The sequence below is a fragment of the Mauremys reevesii genome, linkage group 1 (assembly GCF_016161935.1).
Source record: "Mauremys reevesii isolate NIE-2019 linkage group 1, ASM1616193v1, whole genome shotgun sequence".
Taxonomy (NCBI): Eukaryota; Metazoa; Chordata; order Testudines; family Geoemydidae; genus Mauremys; species Mauremys reevesii.
In genome coordinates this window covers 17,400,377-17,420,603 of record NC_052623.1, presented here as the reverse complement: position 1 = coordinate 17,420,603, position 20,227 = coordinate 17,400,377, and the positions used below count along the sequence as shown (strand labels likewise).

Genomic DNA, 20,227 nt, shown 5'->3' with positions numbered 1-20,227 from the left:
CTGGAATGACCCGGCTGTAAAACTGAGCAAGTAAGGGCTGGTCTACACTAAGGGGAAAAATCGATATAAGATACGCAACTTCAGCTACGTGAATAACGTAGCTGAAGTCGAAGTATCTTATATCGATAACTTACCCGTCCTCACGGCGCGGGATCGATGTCCGGGGCTCTCCATGTCGACGAACGGCGGTGGAGTTCCGGAATCGATAGAAGCGCGTTCGGGGATCGATATATCGCGTCTAGATGAGACGCGATATATCGATCCCTGAAAAATCGATCGCTACCCGCCGATACGGCGGGTAGTGTAGACGTAGCCTAAGAAGAGAGTCAGGCCTTGTAATCTCCCCTTCGTCCCTTAGGGCCTGATCTTCCAGATTGCTGAGTACCCTCCACTCCCACCAACCTCAGAGTGGATCCACAGCATGCAGCCCCTCCCCAGGGGCGCTCAGCACCTGACGGGATCGGGCCCAACCTCCTCCACTAGCCACTCCCCCTTTAAGGGCCCATATGAAGTTAACTGTGTAAAAGGTGCCTGAGGTCTTGCCACCAGCTAGGAGTGGGTCCATACATCTGTACATTCTGCTTCGATGTGGTCAGCAGCCAGAGGAGATCAGAGGCCTGAAAGCCAGCTGGGCACATCCCCCGGAGCAATTCCCCGTCTAGAGGGGTTCGCACTCCCTCTGAAAGCCCGGTGCCGGGCATTGCACTGGCCCAAGCCAGCCCTTACTGCTCCTTGCCAAGCGGCTGGCGGGTCGGTTGATCGCTGGAGACCCCGGTGCTCCTTGGCAACCTGTTAGCGGGGGGAGATGGAAGCTAAAGTAGGTAGAAGCAGCCTCCAGTTCGATGGCTGGTTCGTGGGAAGAGCTGCAGGGAGGAAGCAGCGCCAGCCATTGATAAAAGGCAGAGCAGCTCCTGGCTGGGAGCCCGATGCGCAAGCAGGGTTGTTAGGGAACCTGCCGAGATGCCGACGGAGCCAGAGGGGAAGCAGAACGGCGACAGAAAACATGCACACGCCGCAGCCAGATCGATCTCTGTCCAGACAGCCTCCCTCCAGCCTGGGGGAGCGTGCCTCCCGCCGCGACAGAGCGCACATCCCCAAGGAGTGGCCAGGCTTGCTGCCGTCCCCGGCACTGATGGATGCCCGTGGGCGGCACTAAATTAACTCCAAGTACTCATCTGCCTGAGCGTTTTCATTCACATCCGGCCAATTAACCAGCGGGTTTTGTTTGCTTTAAATGACTAACGTCCTGACAGCCGGCAGAGCAATGAAACCAGTTGCCCCTTCTGCTCAGCATCACGCGTCTCCTCCACCCTGCGCTCAGCGAGCGCCTGGCTTTATTCTGCAGTAGCTTCCCCAGGCAGTTCCTCCGGTGGCACAAATCAAGGTGGGGCTGGTCCACAGTAAATATGTCAGAGCAGGTCTGGGCTGGCCCTGCTGGGCAAGGCACTGCCATGATTGCCCAGTTGCTGTTATCTCCTGTTTGGGTGAGAGCAGCCCCTGTGGGGGGATATGATAGAGGTCTGTAAAATCATGACCGGTGTGGAGAAAGTAAATCAGGAAGTGTAATTTACTCCTTCTCATAACACAAGAACGAGGGGCCACCAAATGAAATGAATAGGCAGCCGGTTTAAAACAAACCAAAGGAAGTATTTATTCACACAACGCACAGTCAACCTGTGGAACTCTTTGCCAAAGGATGTTGTGAAGGCCAAGACCATAACAGGGTTCAAAAAAGCACTAGATCAGTTCATGGAGGATAGGTCCATCAATGGCTATTAGCAGGATGGGCCGGGATGGTGTCCCTAGCCTCTGTTTGCCAGAAGCTGGGAATGGGCGATAGGGAATGGATCCTTGATGATTACCTGTTCCATACCCTTAATCCGTACCCTGTAAATTAGTGGTTGATCATATTTTAGCTACTGTGTCCGCTGCTGGACATTTTACTTCAGTAATGAAGCAGATTGGTTAGTTACGTATGAACGGAAACACCTGTCCCATGACTGGCTAGGAGTAGTCATGAAATAAGCCTTCAAGATGTTTATCTTCTCAGAAGATTGTCTAGAGCAGTGAATCTACTCTGGTGGTATTTAACAGTACTTTATATGTTCAGCCATCAACTGATCCATGCAACACCCCAGGTGGCAAGCAAGTATCTTCAAATGAGTGTATTGCAATTGATTCCAGCTGAGATCTGGGAAAATGTAATTGCTCTGTGATGATCCAGTCATACGACATATGCAAATCTTTGCTTCCTGATTGGCTTTTGAGATGTATAATAGTTTTTTTTTCCCTTGGAGTCTTCAGCTCCCCGCTGGAACATCAGAAAGGGAAAGCTGGTACCTTTTTTAAAAGTGTGTAATCGTAATGGAGATATTTCTGTCTGCTACTGATGAAGACATTCAGAAAGTAGGGAGCAGTATATGCAGCATAATGGCGTTGTGTGAGCATCAAGAGGCTGGAGGCTGGACTTTGAGGGAGAACAGACCTGTCCACAATAGCAAGAAGGGCTGAAGGAAATGACTGGCAAAACTCTCTCTGTAATCGTCCTTTGAATTTTTCTCACTATGGGATGTCCCCTTTGGAAGGGCCTCAGCCCATGCTCCTCCGAGAGCTTGTTGCTTGGTTCCCATGCAGTGTAAAGCCAACAGGCTTTCACAAAGGCAACTGATCTCATTCCCTGTGATACCCTGCCAGCTGCAACTGTGGGTTTGCTCACTCACAGGCCCTGTCTGCTGGCCTGACGCTGACCGTTGCTGGACTTGGTATTGGAAATGGTTTGCCCACTCGTCCTGATGGCACAAAACTATCTTTAGTACCATTACATGAAGCATGACTGAGACTTGGTGCCAGCATGTCTATAGTGAACATAAACATAAGAACATAAGAAAGGCCGTACCGGGTCAGACCAAAGGTCCATCTAGCCCAGTATCTGTCTACCGACAGTGGCCAATGCCAGGTGCCCCAGAGGAAGTGAACCTAACAGGCAATGATCAAGTGATCTCTCTCCTGCCATCCATTTCCATCCTCTGACGAACAGAGGCTAGGGACACCATTCTTACCCATCCTGGCTAATAGCCATTTATGGACTTAGCCACCATGAATTTATCCAGTCCCCTTTTAAACATTGTTATAGTCCTAGCCTTCACAACCTCCTCAGGTAAGGAGTTCCACAAGTTGACTGTGCACTGCGTGAAGAAGAACTTCCTTTTATTTGTTTTAAACCTGCTGCCTATTAATTTCATTTGGTGACCCCTAGTTCTTGTATTATAGGAATAAGTAAATAACTTTTCCTTATCCACTTTCTCAACATCACTCATGATTTTATATACCTCTATCATGTCCCCCCTTAGTCTTCTCTTTTCCATGCTGAAGCGTCCTAGCCTCTTTAATCTTTCCTCATAGGGGACCCTCTCTAAACCCCTAATCATTTTAGTTGCCCTTTTCTGAACCTTTTCTAGTGCTAGAATATCTTTTTTGAGGTGAGGAGACCACATCTGTACACAGTATTCGAGATGTGGGCGTACCATGGATTTATATAAGGGCAATAATATATTCTCAGTCTTATTCTCTATCCCCTTTTTAATGATTCCTAACATCCTGTTTGCTTTTTTGATCGCCTCTGCACACTGCGTGGACATCTTCAGAGAACTATCCACAATGAGGCCAAGATCTTTTTCCTGACTCATTGTAGCTAAATTAGCCCCCATCATGTTGTATGTATAGTTGGGGTTATTTTTTCCAATGTGCATTACTTTACATTTATCCACATTAAATTTCATTTGCCATTTTGTTGCCCAATCACTTAGTTTTGTGAGATCTTTTTGAAGTTCTTCACAATCTGCTTTGGTCTTAACTATCTTGAGTAGTTTAGTATCATCTGCAAACTTTGCCACCTCACTGTTTACCCCTTTCTCCAGATCATTTATGAATAAATTGAATAGGATTGGTCCGAGGACTGACCCTTGGGGAACACCACTAGTTACCCCTCTCTAGTGGTGCCAGAATATCTGCCTCAGCTACACTGGCAGATAAATCGTTGCCAGCATGGGTTCAGAAGGGCCCATCACAGCCAGCCAGGTTCATCAGTAGCCTCAAATCCCCTAGGGATGTTCTGCAAAGCTTTCCCACCATAGCTAACACTAGCTGAGCTGTTAGCATCATCGGGAGCGCGAGTCCAGAGGGGATCCCACTTCTGACACCAGAGGGATCCTACTGCTAACTCCAGTGTTTTAAGAGTTATATCATCTAATCCTGCACAGAGCATATCTAATCAGTGTGGTGTTTAAAATGCAGGGGTAGCCATCAGTCCTTCTACACTGAGGTTTTGTCTCCACTGCTAAAAAAGTGGGGGTTAACTACACACCATACCTATCTTGCTGCAAAATCCTAGTAGAGACAAGCTCATTCTAGTTTTTGTAGCTATGTAAAATCAACTCTATACCCCTGCCCTAATGACCTCCCCTAATTTACTGGCTGGTAAAACTACAGAGCCTTGTCTCCACTAGGATTTTACAGTGGCATGGCTATAGAGCACTGAACTGGGCTTCAGGAGACCTGGGTTCTGTTGAAGTAGGCAAGTCACTTCACCACTCCGTGCCTCAGTTTCCCCATCTATTAATTGGAGGTAATGATCATAGAATTGTAGGACTGGACCTCAAGAGGTGTTCTAGTCCCATCCCCTGCACTCAAGGCAGGACTGAGTATTATCTAGACCATGCCTGAGGTGTTTGTCTAACTTGCTCTTAAAAATCTCCAATGATGGAGATTCCACAACCTCCTTAGGCAATTTATTCAGTGTTTAACTACCCTGACAGGAAGTTTTTCCTCATGTCCAACCTAAACCTCCCTTGCTGCGATTTAAGCCCATTGCTTCTTGTCCTATCCTCAGAGGTTACTGAGAACAATTTACCTCCCTCCTCCTTGTAACAACTTTTTATGTACTTGAAAACTGTTATCATGTCCCCTCTCAGTCTTCTCATCTCCAGACTAAACAAACCCCATGTTTTCAATCTTCCCTCCTAGCTCATGTTTTCTAGACCTTTAATCATTTTTGTTGCTCAGTGCACTGTTTTGGGTACCTTAACTTTTTTCGATATTTCTTCCCCTAGGACCTTCTGAAGCACACGCCCGTGGACCACCCCGACCACCCCTTCCTAATAGACGCCCAGAGAAACATCAAGCAAGTGGCCGAGAAGATAAACAAAGGGATGAAGAGCGCCGAGGAGGTGGAGAGGAACGCCAGGATAGTGCAGGAGATTGAGTCCCACATCGAAGGGATGGAGGATGTACGTATGCAATGCTCCATGCAAACCACTGGCTACCCGCATCCTTTGTACAGAGAGGGTAGTGGCCCTGGGGAGCATTCTCAGGGGCGTGAGCTAGAGGCTGGTTAAAGATGTAGCCCAGCTCAGACTCCTAGGCGTTGGTTGGGTGAGTGGCTGAGCTGTGGTAGCTGAGAGTTCAGGCCTAGCGCTGCTCCAGGGGACACAAGCACCTTCAAACCTAGTTTCTCTCTCTCAACCCTGCACTGATCGTTTCAGCCCCTAATTCGCCCTGCCGTGAGATGGGGCCCAGACCGCACCTCAGTCCGAACACACCCAGACTTTGGGACGTTGTGGATCTGGACTAGAACTCGGAGGCCATTCCCTAACTCTGCATTGGGCTGAAACGAAACCACAGATCTGAACTTTTTTGAACCCTGCTAGAGTTTGATTCTGAGTCTGAATTTCACAACTAACCACTAGCTCTGGGGAAGGGGTAATTTGACACCAGTGGTTTTACCCAGAGGTATCCGGCCAAGCTGGTCCCTCTCGGTTTCTCCAGTCTGGTTTCTCCTAGGACAGCTCCTGTCTGTTTGTCTCTGGGCCACCCCAGTCCAACCCTGTTTCTCTCAATCTACCCTGGTTTCTCCTCTCTGTGGCTAGGCCTTCATGCACCTAGCCTACAGGGAGGCTTTGAGGAGCAATTCACTAATGTTCATAAAGGTGAGCCCCTCTGTTGGAAGATGGTCCAGGAGCACAGGGGAATACTTAAAACCCTGCTGCTGCTGTGACATCCTGAATGAATGCCTACCATGTTAACAGCAAGGGCCTTGTCCGCATTATCATGTCCACGCCGATGTTAGCACTGAGACCGACAGAGCACGTGGCACCTCCAACAACTCTTTTTGTTTCCGTCCTTGCAGCTCCAAGCCCCGCTCCGGAGGTTCCTGCGCCAGGAGATGGTGGTGGAAGTGGTAAGAGCTGCCCTCTCTGTCTAGCTCATCTGCCATCCCTGTCTACCATCACTGCCCCTCGTCCCCATCTGCCCCTTCTGTGCGTGCGTGGCCTCGTGACTCAGAGACCTGACTTCTCTCAGAGGCGATGGGGTCACCTTCCAGGCCTGCTGAGCGCTTAAAAAAAATATATGGAGATATACCTATCTCATGGAACTGGAAAGTCATCAAGTCCAGCCCCCTGCCTTCACTAGCAGGACCAAGTACTGAGTTTGCCTCAGATCCCTAAGTGGCCCCCTCAAGGATTGAGCTTACAACCCTGGGTTTAGCAGGCCAATGCTCAAACCACTGAGCTATCCCTCCCCCCTAAGTGCTTGTAGTGATGTGTGCAGAGTGGAGAGCCAAGTGCAGTACACAAGACTCCCAGAGGAGAGATCTCCCCTGAATCACCAGACCCTGGAGTCACGTGCATCTTGGCACTTTATACAGACAGTGAATAATAATTGCAAGGCCTGGAGTTTGGGGAGGGAGCTCTACCGCTGTTGCTGAGCTTTGGCTGTTGCTGAGCTTGTTTCTGCCATGTAGGGTATTCCTTTCAGCAATTTAGTTGGGGATTGGTCCTGCTTTGAGCAGGGGCTTGGACTAGATGATCTCCTGAGGTCCCTTCCAACCCTGATATTCTATGATTCTATGAATGTAGTGACAGTCTCCACGAGAGCAGAGACCCTGTTTAGCTGCCGGACAGGTACAGCAAAGGCAATAGCAGCGCAGCACCCCGGGGCTGCTTTTCCTGTGACTTTCTGGAAGGGGAAATCTGCTTTGGTCAGAGGAGAGGGAGAGGACTGAATCTATCAAAGGTACAGCTATGGGCCCCATCACCACAGTAGCTAAGCACCTCACAATCTATTTAGCATCAGGAGACCCCTGTGAGGTAGGGCTGTGCAATTGGTCCCATTTTACAGATAGCCACCTGTGACACAGAGACTTGCCCAAGGTCACCCTGGAAGCCTGTGGCAGAGCAGGGAATTGGACCTAGGTCTTTCTCAAGGCCTAGGTGAATGCCCTAACTCCTGCACCATCCTGCCTCTCTGCTGCCAAGTGATGCTGGCAGCACTGTTTATAGGTGCCAGTTTATTGTGTGATGGGTGGCGTTCAGGTAGGTAGGTGCCGGGGCCCAGCGTGAGAACTGGGACGGGCAGGTGGAATGGAATATGAAAAGAAGTTTCAAGCATTCTAAGCTTCTAGAAGGCAGAAAGAACACTGGGGGCCTGGGCCAAATTCCGTGTAAGTCAGAGAAGAGATTCCCATTGATTTTAACGGGGGTTCGATTGTGCACTGATTTTTCTAACAGCGTCCTTCTCAGCAAGTAAAACCACATCATCCATGCAAAAAAAATCATACTTTATGTGGGAGTTCTGTTTATAGAGGGTTAATAGACATGTTAATAAACGGTTAATCAGTTGTTTTAGATTGTTATTAGGTCCAACCTGGTGCAGATGTTTAGCAGTGTGGATGATTAACCCTTGGAAGGGTGGAAAGTCTTTCAATCCAGACTGGATGTCTTTTTTAAAGAGGTACCGTAGCTTAAACAGAAGTTGTGGGCATGATGTCGAAATTACTGTGTGACTTTCTCTGGCCAGCGTTATGTCAGATTAGATGATCCCTTATGGCTTTCAAATCCATGAATCAATAGGTCATTTGGTTCTTGTAACCATGACTTATGGCCATCTATAGCCCCTTCTAGCCATTCATAACGCATACCACTCGTGTCTGTCACATGCTTAGAACACTGATTGACCATTTATTAACCCTTTATAGAACACTTATAAATGGAACCTTAAGGGATTTTTTGTGGATTAGTTCCCCATGGGGCACTCTGTCTTAATTTAAACCCCTCCAAGATACTCCAGGACACTATGACTCTGGACTGGTGTCCCAAGGAAAGTGGTTAAAGTTGCACCACTTGAGATACTTGGAGTTCAATCGGACAAGGCACTTGAAGGAATGGCTACCATTCTGGAAGAGATGCGTCGGCCAAACACAAATCATTGGACTCAGTATAGGAGAAACTGGGTGACATGTAACGGCCTGTGATATACAGGAGGTCGGATGTAGATGATCTGACGATCCCTTCTGGCATTACCCTCTTTGAATCTATAAATTATACCATAAAGACCTACGCAGGTGGGGTGGGCTCATAGGCGCCAAATTTCCTGGGCGCTGGTGGGTGCTTGCGCCCCCCCCCCCCCCCGCCTCTGCCCTGACTCCACCCTTTCCCTGCCCCGCCCCAATTCCAACCCCTTCCCCAAATCCCGGCCCTGCCTCTTCCCCAAGCGTGCTGCGTTCCCCCTCCTCCCCCCTCCCTCCCAGCTGCACGAAACAGCTGTTTCGCGGCGCAAGCGCTGGGAGCTAAGGCGGGAGGCACGCGGCGTGCTCAGGGGAGGAGGCGGGGCAGAGGTGAGCAGGGTGTGGGGAGCGGGTGGGTGCTGAGCACCCACTTATTTTTCCCTGCGGGTGCTCCAGCTTCAGAGCACCAACGGAGTTGGCGCTTAGGGATAGGCTGGAAGAGCTAGAGAGAAGTTTTGTCCCCAGATTCCTGTCATTCTCTGACTCCAGTTGCGGTGGGGGAGTGTGGTCTATTTAAAGTGCTACAAAACCACAGAGAGAAACCTTCATTCATCTAGCGCACGCGGCCGCTTTCAGAACAGGCACGTTCGCTGCCTCCTTCTCGCCCTTATGCAATGAAACCCAGGGGTTTTTCAAACAAGAGAAAGGCAAGCCTGCTTCTGCATTTCCCAGTCAAGTAGTCCGTGGGCTGTTTCCATGGCAACACAGCACCAGCCTGCCAGTGCTGATCAACATACATAGGCCCATTTTCACCAGAAGCGCTAGCCCGGCTCCCCCCGCTCGGACCAACCGTCACTTGGATTTGCCTAGGAGAGAGAGCGTGGGGGGGCTGTACCGACAGGGTTCTCAGGCCCCATCCTGGGAGCTCAGCCCCAGAAATCTGGGAGGAACCACAGGCGGGGCAAGCAGGAATGACACAGGTTATTCAACATAATGAAAAAGGTTTGTTGCCGTGGGTAAGTGGGATAAGAAACTAGTCAAAAGCAGAGAGAGAATGGTCAAGAGGAGAGTTCAGACCACTCAGTGCACACAATACTAGCCGTTGATTCAGCACTGTTTTACCCTTCACGAGTTGCTCCCAGGTTAATTCCGCTCCTTGTTAGTCACAGATGCCAAGTAGATTTTGCAAACCAATTTTGGCCATTAAGTTGTACATGAACCGTTAATTTAATACGTTGCTGCCATTGGTAGAGTCTTATTAGTTGCTTAAGTCACATGATATTATTTCTGCGTTGTCCCCAACAGAACAACCGGCATTTTTTAAGCAGTAGAACAAGTCACAAATCTCAGCGAAATCTTCCAACAATACTAATTTGTGCTGTGATCAGAGGAACTGTCAGGATTTGCCAAGGTTTTCGGCAATGCCTGGCGACCATCCAAAGACTCATGATGACCCCACAGATGCCAGCAAACTGAAGGCAATTTGCGGTGGTGTCTGATCATTTGACTAGCTCTGAACAAGAGGCCGTAGGACGAGCATGCATTGGAGGTGGGATGGGCTAGCTGACTTACAGTAAATGGTCCTTCCCATCACCCATCTCTAGGATGACTCTGTGGTCCTACTGTGGTTATTTCTTTGTGTTACTCCGGATCACTCAGCCCCCCATCTGGATCGGAGCCCTGTTGTGCTAGGTGCTGTACAAACACAGGGAAGACATGGCCTCTGCCCAAGAGCTTGTAAATGGGAGTAATGGCCTCAGACATTAGATGCATCTTCCAGTAGGTTATTGCAGTGGTTAGGGCGCTTGGTGTAGAAGACTGTTCTCCATAGGTCAGCAGCACCTGCCCTGTGCAGCCTAAGGATCAGGAGCTGCAGCCATACGCTTACTCAGTAACACAGCGTGTGCTCCCCTGTGGATCCCATCTGTCAGGGGCCTGCAGTGATGTGCTGTCACCCAGCTCGGCTCCAAAGCACCATGAACGCGCTTCGGGTCATGACGAGCAGGGCTGCTTATTCAGACAGGGTCTGCCCATCTTCCGACTGGTGGTCCTTGCTTCCACCTGCCCTTCGTGCTAGATTAGGCTGCCCCTCTCCACTCTCCTCCGCTCTGTGAGGCTGCACTCGGCAAACCCTGCAGACTGTGCTGTGCAGCCCTGCTGATGTGCTGATCACACGCTACTGTACTGAGATGGCGTCTTTCCAGCCTTGATTCAATTCTCTGAGCCTGTATTGCCGGCTTCCACGCAAGGCTAGTAAGGCACCAAGGTGCAGCGGCTATTGCTGAGAGCCAGGACTTCTGGATTAACGGAGCAGCGTGTCTGACCTGAAGTGCATAAATAAGTTGGCCTCTTCCAGTTCCTTTGCAAATGGACAGTTTGCAAGCCTAGCCAGCTACTCTGCTGCAGTCAGACTGAGGCTGACTATTTGGTCCCTGTCCTGGCTAATTCTGAACCTGGCACGTGGGTTGCAACTTCTAGAGAGCAGCAGGTATGAGGAAACTGAGGCAGGCGGCTCATTCGGTTTTAGCTTCAGGCAGGATGTGCTGAACAGTCAGTGCACCTGGGACTTTTATACTCAGATCAGCCCAGCAGCTTATCCTGGCCCTCAGGAAACATAACATACACAGGACACAAGCCTGGCAGCGTCAGTCCGGTGCCTACAAAAGGTGGCTCTTTATTAATAAGGGCTCGCCAGATCCAGAGGTTCTTACTCCAGCTAACTTCCCACCGCCGTCCCTGGGGGCTGAGCCTGAAATAAGGGCTGAGCAGAAAGTGAGCTCGAGATTTGTCCCATAATAAATGAATTTTAAATGTCATCTTGGCTGCAAAAAGCAATATTGGGGCAACCATCTTGTCTTGTCGGGCAAACAAATCTGAGCTTGGCTCACTCATGGACAAGCCATTAAAAAATGTCTCTAGCCTCTATCTCTGCAGTCCGGTGTCCATCAGGCAGGGAATGGGGGTCAGAGTCGTCCTCTCATCCCCAGATCCTTCACGTTGATGCTGTATGAGCCAGAACCTGTTTTGCCTTTAAACGTGCTGCTGTTTTTCCTTTGTGTGGCCGTCTCCTGGGTTTTGGGAGGGAAAGGTTAATTCCCCCCTTGTTGCCATGCAGAAGGCGGTGGGTGGGAAGAAGGACCGCTCGCTCTTCCTCTTCACGGACCTGCTGGTGTGCACCACCCTGAAGCGCAAGTCGGGGTCCCTGCGCCGCAGCTCCATGAGCCTGTGAGTAAAACAGCTGCCGGCCTGGAGAGAGGGTCAGGGCTCGCCCAGCGCCGCTGCCTGCCACCGCGGTGATGGGGGCCACGTGCACACACCCAGAGTTAGCTGCTTTCACACCATCCCAACCATCCCTGAGCAGTTTGAGCTTCTGCTCTGAATTCTGGGGGGTCGATCCGGACCCAAGCCCAGGGGGTGCAGGGGCATGGCCCAAACACAGGGAGGTTCTGGCTACTCCTCTGCTGATCCACATGGCCCCGTTTCACATGGCTCTGAATCCAGCTGTCAGTGATCAAAAGCGAACGACCCTCAGAACCAGATAAGACAGGGGGTGGGGGGCGAAAGGAACTAACCTGTCCCACCACCACCACCACCCTCCCATCTTCCCTCTCGCAGCTTGGGAATCCTGCCGATCCCGTCATACAATGGGCAGGCACCTCCCCGAGGGAGCCCCAGGGCCCTCTCCTGAGTGGCAGGCAGTTTGGGACCAGCACCTGTGGGGCGTGGTGTTTCCTCTGCCAAGCTCGATCCCCTGGGCTGGTTCTGATCCAGCTTGGATTGTCTCTTTATAAGAATCCAAACGCTGTCCAGACTGAAGGACCCCAGTGGAGAACTGCCCTATGGGCCATGTTCTGTGGGTACCATTGGCTCCAGTGGGGCAGCAGGTCCCCATGTACTGTCCAAAGTCATCTGAGCCACTTGCCCACTCCAGCCCCCACTCACTGATTTATTTGGAGCAGGGCAGGTAAACTGCACACGCACCCTTCCCCAGCACAGACTGTCTTTAAACATGCTGGACAGGCCCAATCCTGCGAGGGACTGAGCTCCATCACAACGCCCCGGCCTTCAGTGATGGCAAGTTTGCCCAGGGCAGGGGTACAATGGCCCAGCCCTTCAGAGTCACTGCTCTGCTGGAGGGGCTGCAGCTGGCTGGCACAGGCCAGAAAGTGGGCCAGGGTGGCTGGAGAGGGGGTGGGACCCAGACATTCTGGTTAGCCTGCCCTGGGGATGGGGGATTCCTCTGGAGTCCCCCAGCAGAGCCCCAGCGAGAATCCCCCTCTGTGGGTGCCAGGGGCTGTTGCAACAACCCCCCCACGTACACACATCTGTAGGTGGGGGATCAGACCCACAGACTTCATTGTGCGTTGAGAACACTCAGTGCCACGCAGGATTGGTCCCTATCGGCCCAGCCAGGGATGTCAGTTTCCCTTCCTCCTCACTGTTTCCCTCTGGCTTCCATTCTCTTCCCCCTTTCATTCCCAGCCCTCCCCACAGCTGGCCGTCTGGCCCCAGTGGGGATCCGCGCCCATCCCGAAATAGAAAGGGGGCGTTTGGGCTCCCTGGGCGCTCTGCCCGCCGCGCTGAGGCATAGCAGGTCAACGGGACTTGTGGGAGGTATGGGTGGGGGCTGAGGAATAACTCGGCTGGGACCCCCCCGAAATGCTAAAGCCAAAGCCAGCCTTGTTCCCCATCCTGGTAGTAAACCCTGGGAGCCAGACTCCGAACACCTGCCTACCCACAGCAGCATGCCAGGCCTGTGCGCTGTGCCCCCGTGAGCAGGCAGGGATGTGACCCAAACTTCCCCAAGTGCTGAGCATGAGAAAAGAGATCGGGCTCATCCTGCCAAGACAGCCCAGCTGCTGGAGCTGGTTTTAGGCCCCTGATCAGTTCCTGTGTTGAGCCTGGCTTCAACTTGCCACCCTCGCCACCTAGTGGTCTCATTCAGGACTGCGGTCTGGGAATTGATGCCTGTTTTTTCTTTTCCAGTTACACGGCCGCCAGTGTTATAGACATAGCCAGCAAGTACAAACTGCTCTGGAAACTGCCCCTGGAGGATGTCGACATTGTGAAAGGTCTGTACTGACGTTATTAGCCATCGTTTGTATTACAGTAGCGCCCGGAAGCCCCAGTCAGGATCAAAGCCGTGGTATGCTTAGTGTTGCGCAGACGGAAGAAAAGACACCCTCAGGAACGTTGGCTGCCTGTTAACCTGGCTCAGCAGCAAAGGGTTCCCCATCTATTCTGTCCATGCTGAGTGATAGCAGCTCCCCAATGTACAGTGCTGTATTAGTGCTGTGTTTGACAAAATCGTTACAGGGACAGATTTGTTTGCACTGTGCTGTGCTCAGCTGTTTTCCAATAGTCTTTAATAACATGAACATTTAAATACCTGAGAAACAAGCCCTCTTATCTCCCCCCCCCCCAATACTATAGGGACCAAGCCCCATATAGCTCCAGAGATGCAACTTCTACTAGAGTGTTGGGCTCTTATTTGTACCACACTTCAGTATTCTTATAGGGATTTGCAGACAATGACTCACTCAGTTATTGAGTTAAATACCTATGTGCACCACTGCCCTCGGCTGTTTAGACTCAGAACTTCTTGACGGCGTGTCATAAGCCCTCTACTGCCAGCAGCTAGTGGAGATTCTTCTTTAGCTCAAGTGCCAAATTCCTGTGCTTTCCAGGCAGGAGGATCAGAATTCCATTGCTGTGAAGCTCCCAGTAGCTGTGGTTTGCAGCCTAGCAACACAGGGCATGTTACTATATCTGTTCCTTAGTAATAGATGCATACAAAATAACTGAACCAGTCAGCGCATTTCATATTGGACGGCAGAAAGCAGTAGAAAATATGCCATTGGGAATGTCTGTTATAGCATCTCTAGGTATCAGAAATGTCAGCAGAGGACAGAGCAGGTGGCCTAACAAGTCTTTTCCATCGGTTATTTCTGCGATTCATGCATGTGTCAGGGCTCCTGTCCTCCTACCCAGCACAGGCAAGTGCAGAGTGACCACTGTGTTCCAGCCTGTATAACAGGCTGTGGGCCAGGGTCTCCCAGAAGGCCCAGGCCAGGCAGCGGAGGCCGAAGGAGACACCTGTGCACCAGCCACATTCTGAGCAGTTCCTGGAGCTGATGCAGACCCTGGAGGCTGCTCCAGCGCTCAGCTATCCACCAACCCCAAGTAGCCAGAGCACACAGCACTCCAGCCCCTCCCATCCTCGCCAGGGCCCTGGGGAGATGGGGGGAGGCGTCCGAGAATCTGGCCCTATATCCCCCTTCGAGCCTCATGAAAACAATCACAGGTATTTGTGCCTCAAGGCCCCAGGCCTCTCGCCAGTGCCCAGTAACTCAGCTGGCTGTTGGGGGACAGTCCTCCCCAACCCAGGCCACGGGGTGGGAGCGGAGTTGCTCCCCAGGCCTTCCCCCTGTGTAATTGCTTAGTGGCTGCTGCAGCCCTAGTGACTGTCTCCTCCCCAGAGTGGGTGGGTGGGAGGATTAGGGGAGTGCCTGGCCCTCCCTTGGCCAGGGCTCCTGATGGTGTAAACACATTAATCCCTTGGCGTCAGAGGAGGCTTCGGCTCCCGCCTCAGTTTCCCTCAGGAAGCCCCAAAGCTCCAGCATCCGGGGACCAGCGCTGCAAGCCGGCCCAGGGCAGCTGGGAGGAGGCTGCCTCACTCGGGGATGACTCACCGAGCCGTGGGCCCTGATGACTCTAGCCAGGGCCCTGCCGCGTGGGAATCACTCTGTGCATGGGAACCCAGCCCTCACGCTGAGCAGAGCCAGCTGGCTGCTGTGTGCAGCAATGTTCTGCAGACGCTGAGCATGGGGGAGAACATGGAGGAGGAGTCGAGCTGCCTGATGCCCATCACAGCAGCCCTTCCGGGGTGGCTTCACCACCCTGGAGTGCCCTGGCACAGGGGATCCGTGAGCAGTAATGGCCTAGCCTCTCTGGGTTAAATTCACCCATGTGCAGGCCAGCACAGGGTTTGTGCACCATCAGCTGACAGGCTGAACAAGCCCCTGGGGCCTGCATTTCCAGCTGCTATTCGTGATGCAGGCATGCTGTCCCCCAGCTCTTGGATAAGCCAGCAGTCTAAGTGGGCCTTTGCACTGGGGTGAATTTCAACGGCTTAGCACGGGAGGCACCTCTGAGGGGTTGGAAGAGCATGTCCCAGTCCCAGCCCCCCAGAGCAGGACAGCCCCAGAAGATCCCTAGAATGGGGTTGGGGGCTGAGATGCAGCAGGGGGACAGGAGAGCTAGAGAAAGGGGGTTGTACCCTGAGGCCAGACAAGGCTGGGTCCAAGATCAGCTGTACAGAAGTTCTTGGTAGCCTAGCAGTCAGTGGGGGAGGGGGTCTCATCTGACCCTTACAGTACCAGCAGCTGGAGAACAGGAGGGGAGCTGGAGTGAGACCCAGGTGAGGCTCGGTTTGTATGTGGCAGTAGAGAATCCAGGGGGGATTCTCAGCCCAGCTGCTTCCTGATGTGCCCTGTCACTCTGTTTGACCCACAGGGGCTTCCCAGTCCACCAACCGCGAGAGCATCCAGAAGACGATCTGCCGCCTGGACGAGGACCTGAGCACGCTGGGCCAAGTCAGCAAGCTCTCCGAGACCCTCAGCTTCCCCCACCAGGTGAGGATGGGCTCCTCGTGGGGGCAGCCGGGGGCTGGGGGCTCCGGTTTAAATCATCTCCCAAGCTCAGATGGAATCAGCCCTGTCCAGCCACTGCAGAGCCCGAGACGACCCATCCTTGGGCACCCTGGAAATACTGCTCCTTGGACAAGATCGCACCCAACGTTTTTCAGAGAGGTCCTCAGCAGAGGGCCAGACCTGATCCCCCTACAAGGGCTCTCTCCATCTCCCCCAGCTTCAAGCCATGCAGTGCTGAGCTCCCATCCCACCGTATATTTCTATAAACCTTCCCAGCAGCTGCTTTGCCAAGTGCTGCAGCCTCCTTCCTCGGCTGCGCTCGGCAGGCAGCGTTTGTGGTTAAAGGGGATCTAAGCAGAGTCCCTCACCCCCTCTACCCTGCCAGCACCTGCAGCCCAGGGGCTGTCCCAGGCCAAGGAGGGGCAGGGTTAATGGGCTGTGCAGGAAAGGGGCCAGGTGGGATTCTGCTATGCCAGGGGGAGGGGGCATTGCTGCAGGATGGATTTAAAAGCTAGCAGGGACCATTGTGATCATCCAGTCTGATCTCTACCCATACTGCCTGGGTGTTCCCATTGGTTGTATTAGGAATACTCATAAAGCATGGTAAATCAGCATAAGCGAGGGTAAAAGGCTGTAGCTTATAGTGTCTGGGCACATACACAACTCACAAGCAACTCATTGAGCAGTGTTAGCAGACTGACCCTCCCATGAAAGAAACTAGACACCAGCCTGTATAGAGCTGCCTAGATGGCTTTAATCGCGAGGGTCCATTTAACACAATCCGGTGGCCCGCAGGGATTGGGGTTTGTAACCTCCCCGATAGATATTTTTCCCTTGTTCGTTTTATGAGATTAGTAACTAAGGTCTTGTCTACTCTATTCTCCCTTTGTCTGCCTGGGGAATGAGCAGGCTCTGACGTGAAACCTCAGCAGCTGAGGCGGGAAGAAATCAGCGCAGTTCCCTTGATTTTGATGGAGCGACGCTGATTTACACCAGCGAGGGATCTGGCCCTTTTTGTGGCTTGTTTAACCTGGACACCTGACAAACAGTGGGGAGAAAAGCCCTCGTTCTTAATGATCCAGCCACACGCCCCCTGCCCCAGCCCTCTGTTAGTGGTTTAGAAAATTCCTGCTCCTGTTCTCTTGCTTCTCCAAGGAGACTTGCAGCAAAAACGGGAAAGACAAGACTTGAGGTGGGTGCTCTCACCAATGTAAGAAACAAGCAAAAACAAAAGCCCTTTTGGGTTAAAACCTAAATCTTTTGAGCCTCTTTCTTTATCCATCAGAGAGAAGCAAATAAAGGCCACACGCCCCGTTTATGTGTCCTAGGTCAGCATTAAGGATGAGTATGAGGATTAGAATTACGATGGGGTTGTCTGCCATAAGAGGGGACTCAATTTGAGATCCCTTCCGGTCCTGTGTCCATGACCTGTGTCATGGTAACGGTGCATAGAGACCCCAGTCCAGACCAGGGCTGTATTATCTCTACCACCGGCGACTGCTCCTATCCCACAACAAGAAGGGGTGTGTGGGTGTGTGTGTGTGGGTGTGTGGGTGTGTTCATGAGATTGTGGCCCCATCAGATCAGAACCTGCCCCTGGCCCTGGTTGAGACCCTGGAAGCTGAACTCCCCCCCCCCAAGCCAAATCGCACTCAAATCTGCCATCCTCTGCCCATTTAGAACTGCTTATTTTTGTAGACTTTGCTCCACACTCCAGCTGTCAGAGGCAGCTTCTTCGTCACCACTCTGATGACAAGTGACTGCCCCTTGAACGCCAGCCACTGCGGCACGTTAGCCCCCTTTTATATTCACCCTCGTTAGAACCCGTGGTGAGCTGGAGCAGGTTCCCACAGGTTCCCAAGAACCGGTTGCTAAAATTAGACCTCCGTGGAGAACCGGTTGTTAAAGGGCCAGGAGGTGGGCAAAGAACTCCGGTCCGCTGGCCGGACCATCCTGTTGCTCCCAGGATTCCCAGCTGGGGAGGCTGAGGTTCCCCGGCCCCTCCCTCACTTCCCCCCAGCTGCAGTGTGGCCAGCCCCCAGCACCAGCTGGGCAGCTCAGCTCAGCTCAGGAGTCGTCCAGCTGCCGCTTTTTGAGAGTCCCGGCAAGGTGTGGGGGGGGTCCTGTTGCAAGCTCCAGGGGCAAGTGGCCCCACGAGGATGTCTCCCCTGGGCCCTCCCCTGCTTCCCCCAGCCCGGAGAGCCACAGCATGGCCAGCAGCTGGGCAGCTCAGCTGAGCTCTGGAGTCATCCGTCCTGCTGCCGCTTTTTGAGTGGCCCGGCAAGGTTGGGGGGTCCTGCTGCAAGCTCCAGGGCTGGCCAGAAGGGAAGGGAGGGGGCAAATGGGGCAATTTGCCCCAGGCCCTGCAGGGGCCCCCAGCCCCATGGTATGTCTCCCCCACTCCCCCCCTTAAATCAGAACTTTTTATAGGAAACCGGTTGTTAAGATTTTGGCAGCTCATCGCTGGTTAGAACCAATCGGACTCTGGTTCCCGGGGAGGGCTGGTGCTGCTAGGGGCAGCGTGGCAGTCCCCAGGTTCTGACACTGAATTTGGCGCCTCGATTACCGCAGCATCCTTCTCTCTGGCCTGGAGGAATGTGATCCCGTCCCCTCATAGCCCCTCAGAATGCTGCTGCTGCATTTCCTTCGCCCGTCGCTTTGCCCCCTCCACGGGCTCCCCTTTCTGTGTCACATCGAACGCAAGCACCTTGTCTTCACTTCCAAGGCCCTTCACAGTCGGCCCCCAATCTCCCCATCAGCTGTGGATGAGCAGTGAATGGCGGTCCCTGCCCAAAGAGTGACACCCTATAGGGTCAGGAAAGGAGCTCTGTCATCCTCATTTACACATGGGGACTTCAGGGACAGAAAGGCTACGTGACGTGCTCAAGATCCCACAGGGAACCTGTGGCAGAGCTGGGAGTTAAACCCTCATCTTCCAGGTCCCCATCCACCGCCTTAACCGCAAGACCATCCTTCCTCCCTGAAGCACGCTTCCCCTCCGGATTAAAAATGCTCTTCCTGTTCCTGTGTGCGTCCCCAGAGCCTGGATGACGTCATCAAAGACCTGATGGCCGCCATACACCGAGAGCTGGCGGAGAAGCAGTCCCTCTCCTTCACCATGTCCTTCCCGCCCAACAAAATGGAGCTCACCACCACCAAAGCCGACGGCACCGAGTCCTTCATCTTCGAGTTCCCCAACCCGGACGCGCGGCACAGTTTTGAACAGGCCTTTGAGGACGCCAAGAAGAAACTGGGTAACTAGCTCTGCAAACGGGGTCCGATGTGATCCCCACTAAATGCCGAGGGAAGATTCCCATTGATACCAGCGGGAGTTGTTCTCAGGGCTCCAGACAGGGTATTATCCCTGAGAATCAGTCCTTCCTTGGCTAGGAGGGGCTGGCTAGGTCACTTCTGGGCTGGGAGACGGCCAAGGAAAACCCCAGCTGCGGCAGAAAGTTCCACTGATAATCTATCAGGTGGCACCCTCCCTTCTGTGTCTATGAAATCAAAGCCCTACTGTGGTGTGGGGAGGTGCTAAATGAAATTGACCGGTCATTGAAAGATCCCAAGACATGTTTTGCCCAGAAAGCGGGTGTTATCCTTTGTGCCTTAGAATCATAGAACCACAGGGTAAGACGAGATTGCGAGGGTCATCTAATCTAACCCCTTGCCAAGATGCAGGATTTAGCCAAATTCCACTTTGATCACGGACATGCTGCCCGGCCCATCTGCAGTTTCAGTTGAACACAGTATTTTCCACGTCCTGCACTAACACATTGCCCGGTGGTGTTGTACGGCGTTCCACCCCGCAGGTGGCTGCATTTCAGTGGTGGGTGCTGTGGTCCCTGTCTCTGTGGTGTGCAAAGCCTTCTGGCCGGGGGCGTTTGCTGCTGTTTGCAGTTATTGCTATTGACTGCTATAGCTACAGACTCGCCGACCTAGCTTTTCTTGTCTTTCTTTTCCTGTCTCCAGCTTCTCACAAGAACTGCCTGGACCCGGAATTCCTGAAGGCGATCCCGATTATGAAGACACGCAGTGGGATGCAAGTACGTTGGCCTTTTATAATGAGACCCACAGAGTTAGCTCAGTTCCCTTCCCCTTGTCCCCGAGCTCCTTCCAACACCTCCGGTGTAGCATTGACACAGTGCGTATTAGAGATGAGCCTGAACCACGCCCCACATCTGAACTTTGGGGTGTCCAGGATCTGAATCCAGATTGGGATTTCAAACCCCAGAGTCTGAGACTCTTTAGAGCGGGGGTATTGGTGTGGCGTAGCTGAACTCGACGTATCAGC

The 20,227-nt window shown here is 52.6% G+C and overlaps 1 protein-coding gene across 1 annotated transcript in view; it reads left to right on the top strand.

The window, feature by feature from the left end:
* Window positions 1–20,227, top strand: part of ARHGEF17 (Rho guanine nucleotide exchange factor 17) — a 247,429-nt gene that overhangs the window by 208,541 nt on the left and 18,661 nt on the right. Inside the window, exons 6-12 of the mRNA XM_039485741.1 lie at window positions 5,109–5,285; window positions 6,185–6,235; window positions 11,397–11,506; window positions 13,268–13,353; window positions 15,797–15,915; window positions 18,974–19,187; window positions 19,906–19,979. Of these exons, the coding sequence (XP_039341675.1) occupies window positions 5,109–5,285; window positions 6,185–6,235; window positions 11,397–11,506; window positions 13,268–13,353; window positions 15,797–15,915; window positions 18,974–19,187; window positions 19,906–19,979 (831 nt within the window). The remainder of the gene's footprint in view (window positions 1–5,108; window positions 5,286–6,184; window positions 6,236–11,396; window positions 11,507–13,267; window positions 13,354–15,796; window positions 15,916–18,973; window positions 19,188–19,905; window positions 19,980–20,227) is intronic.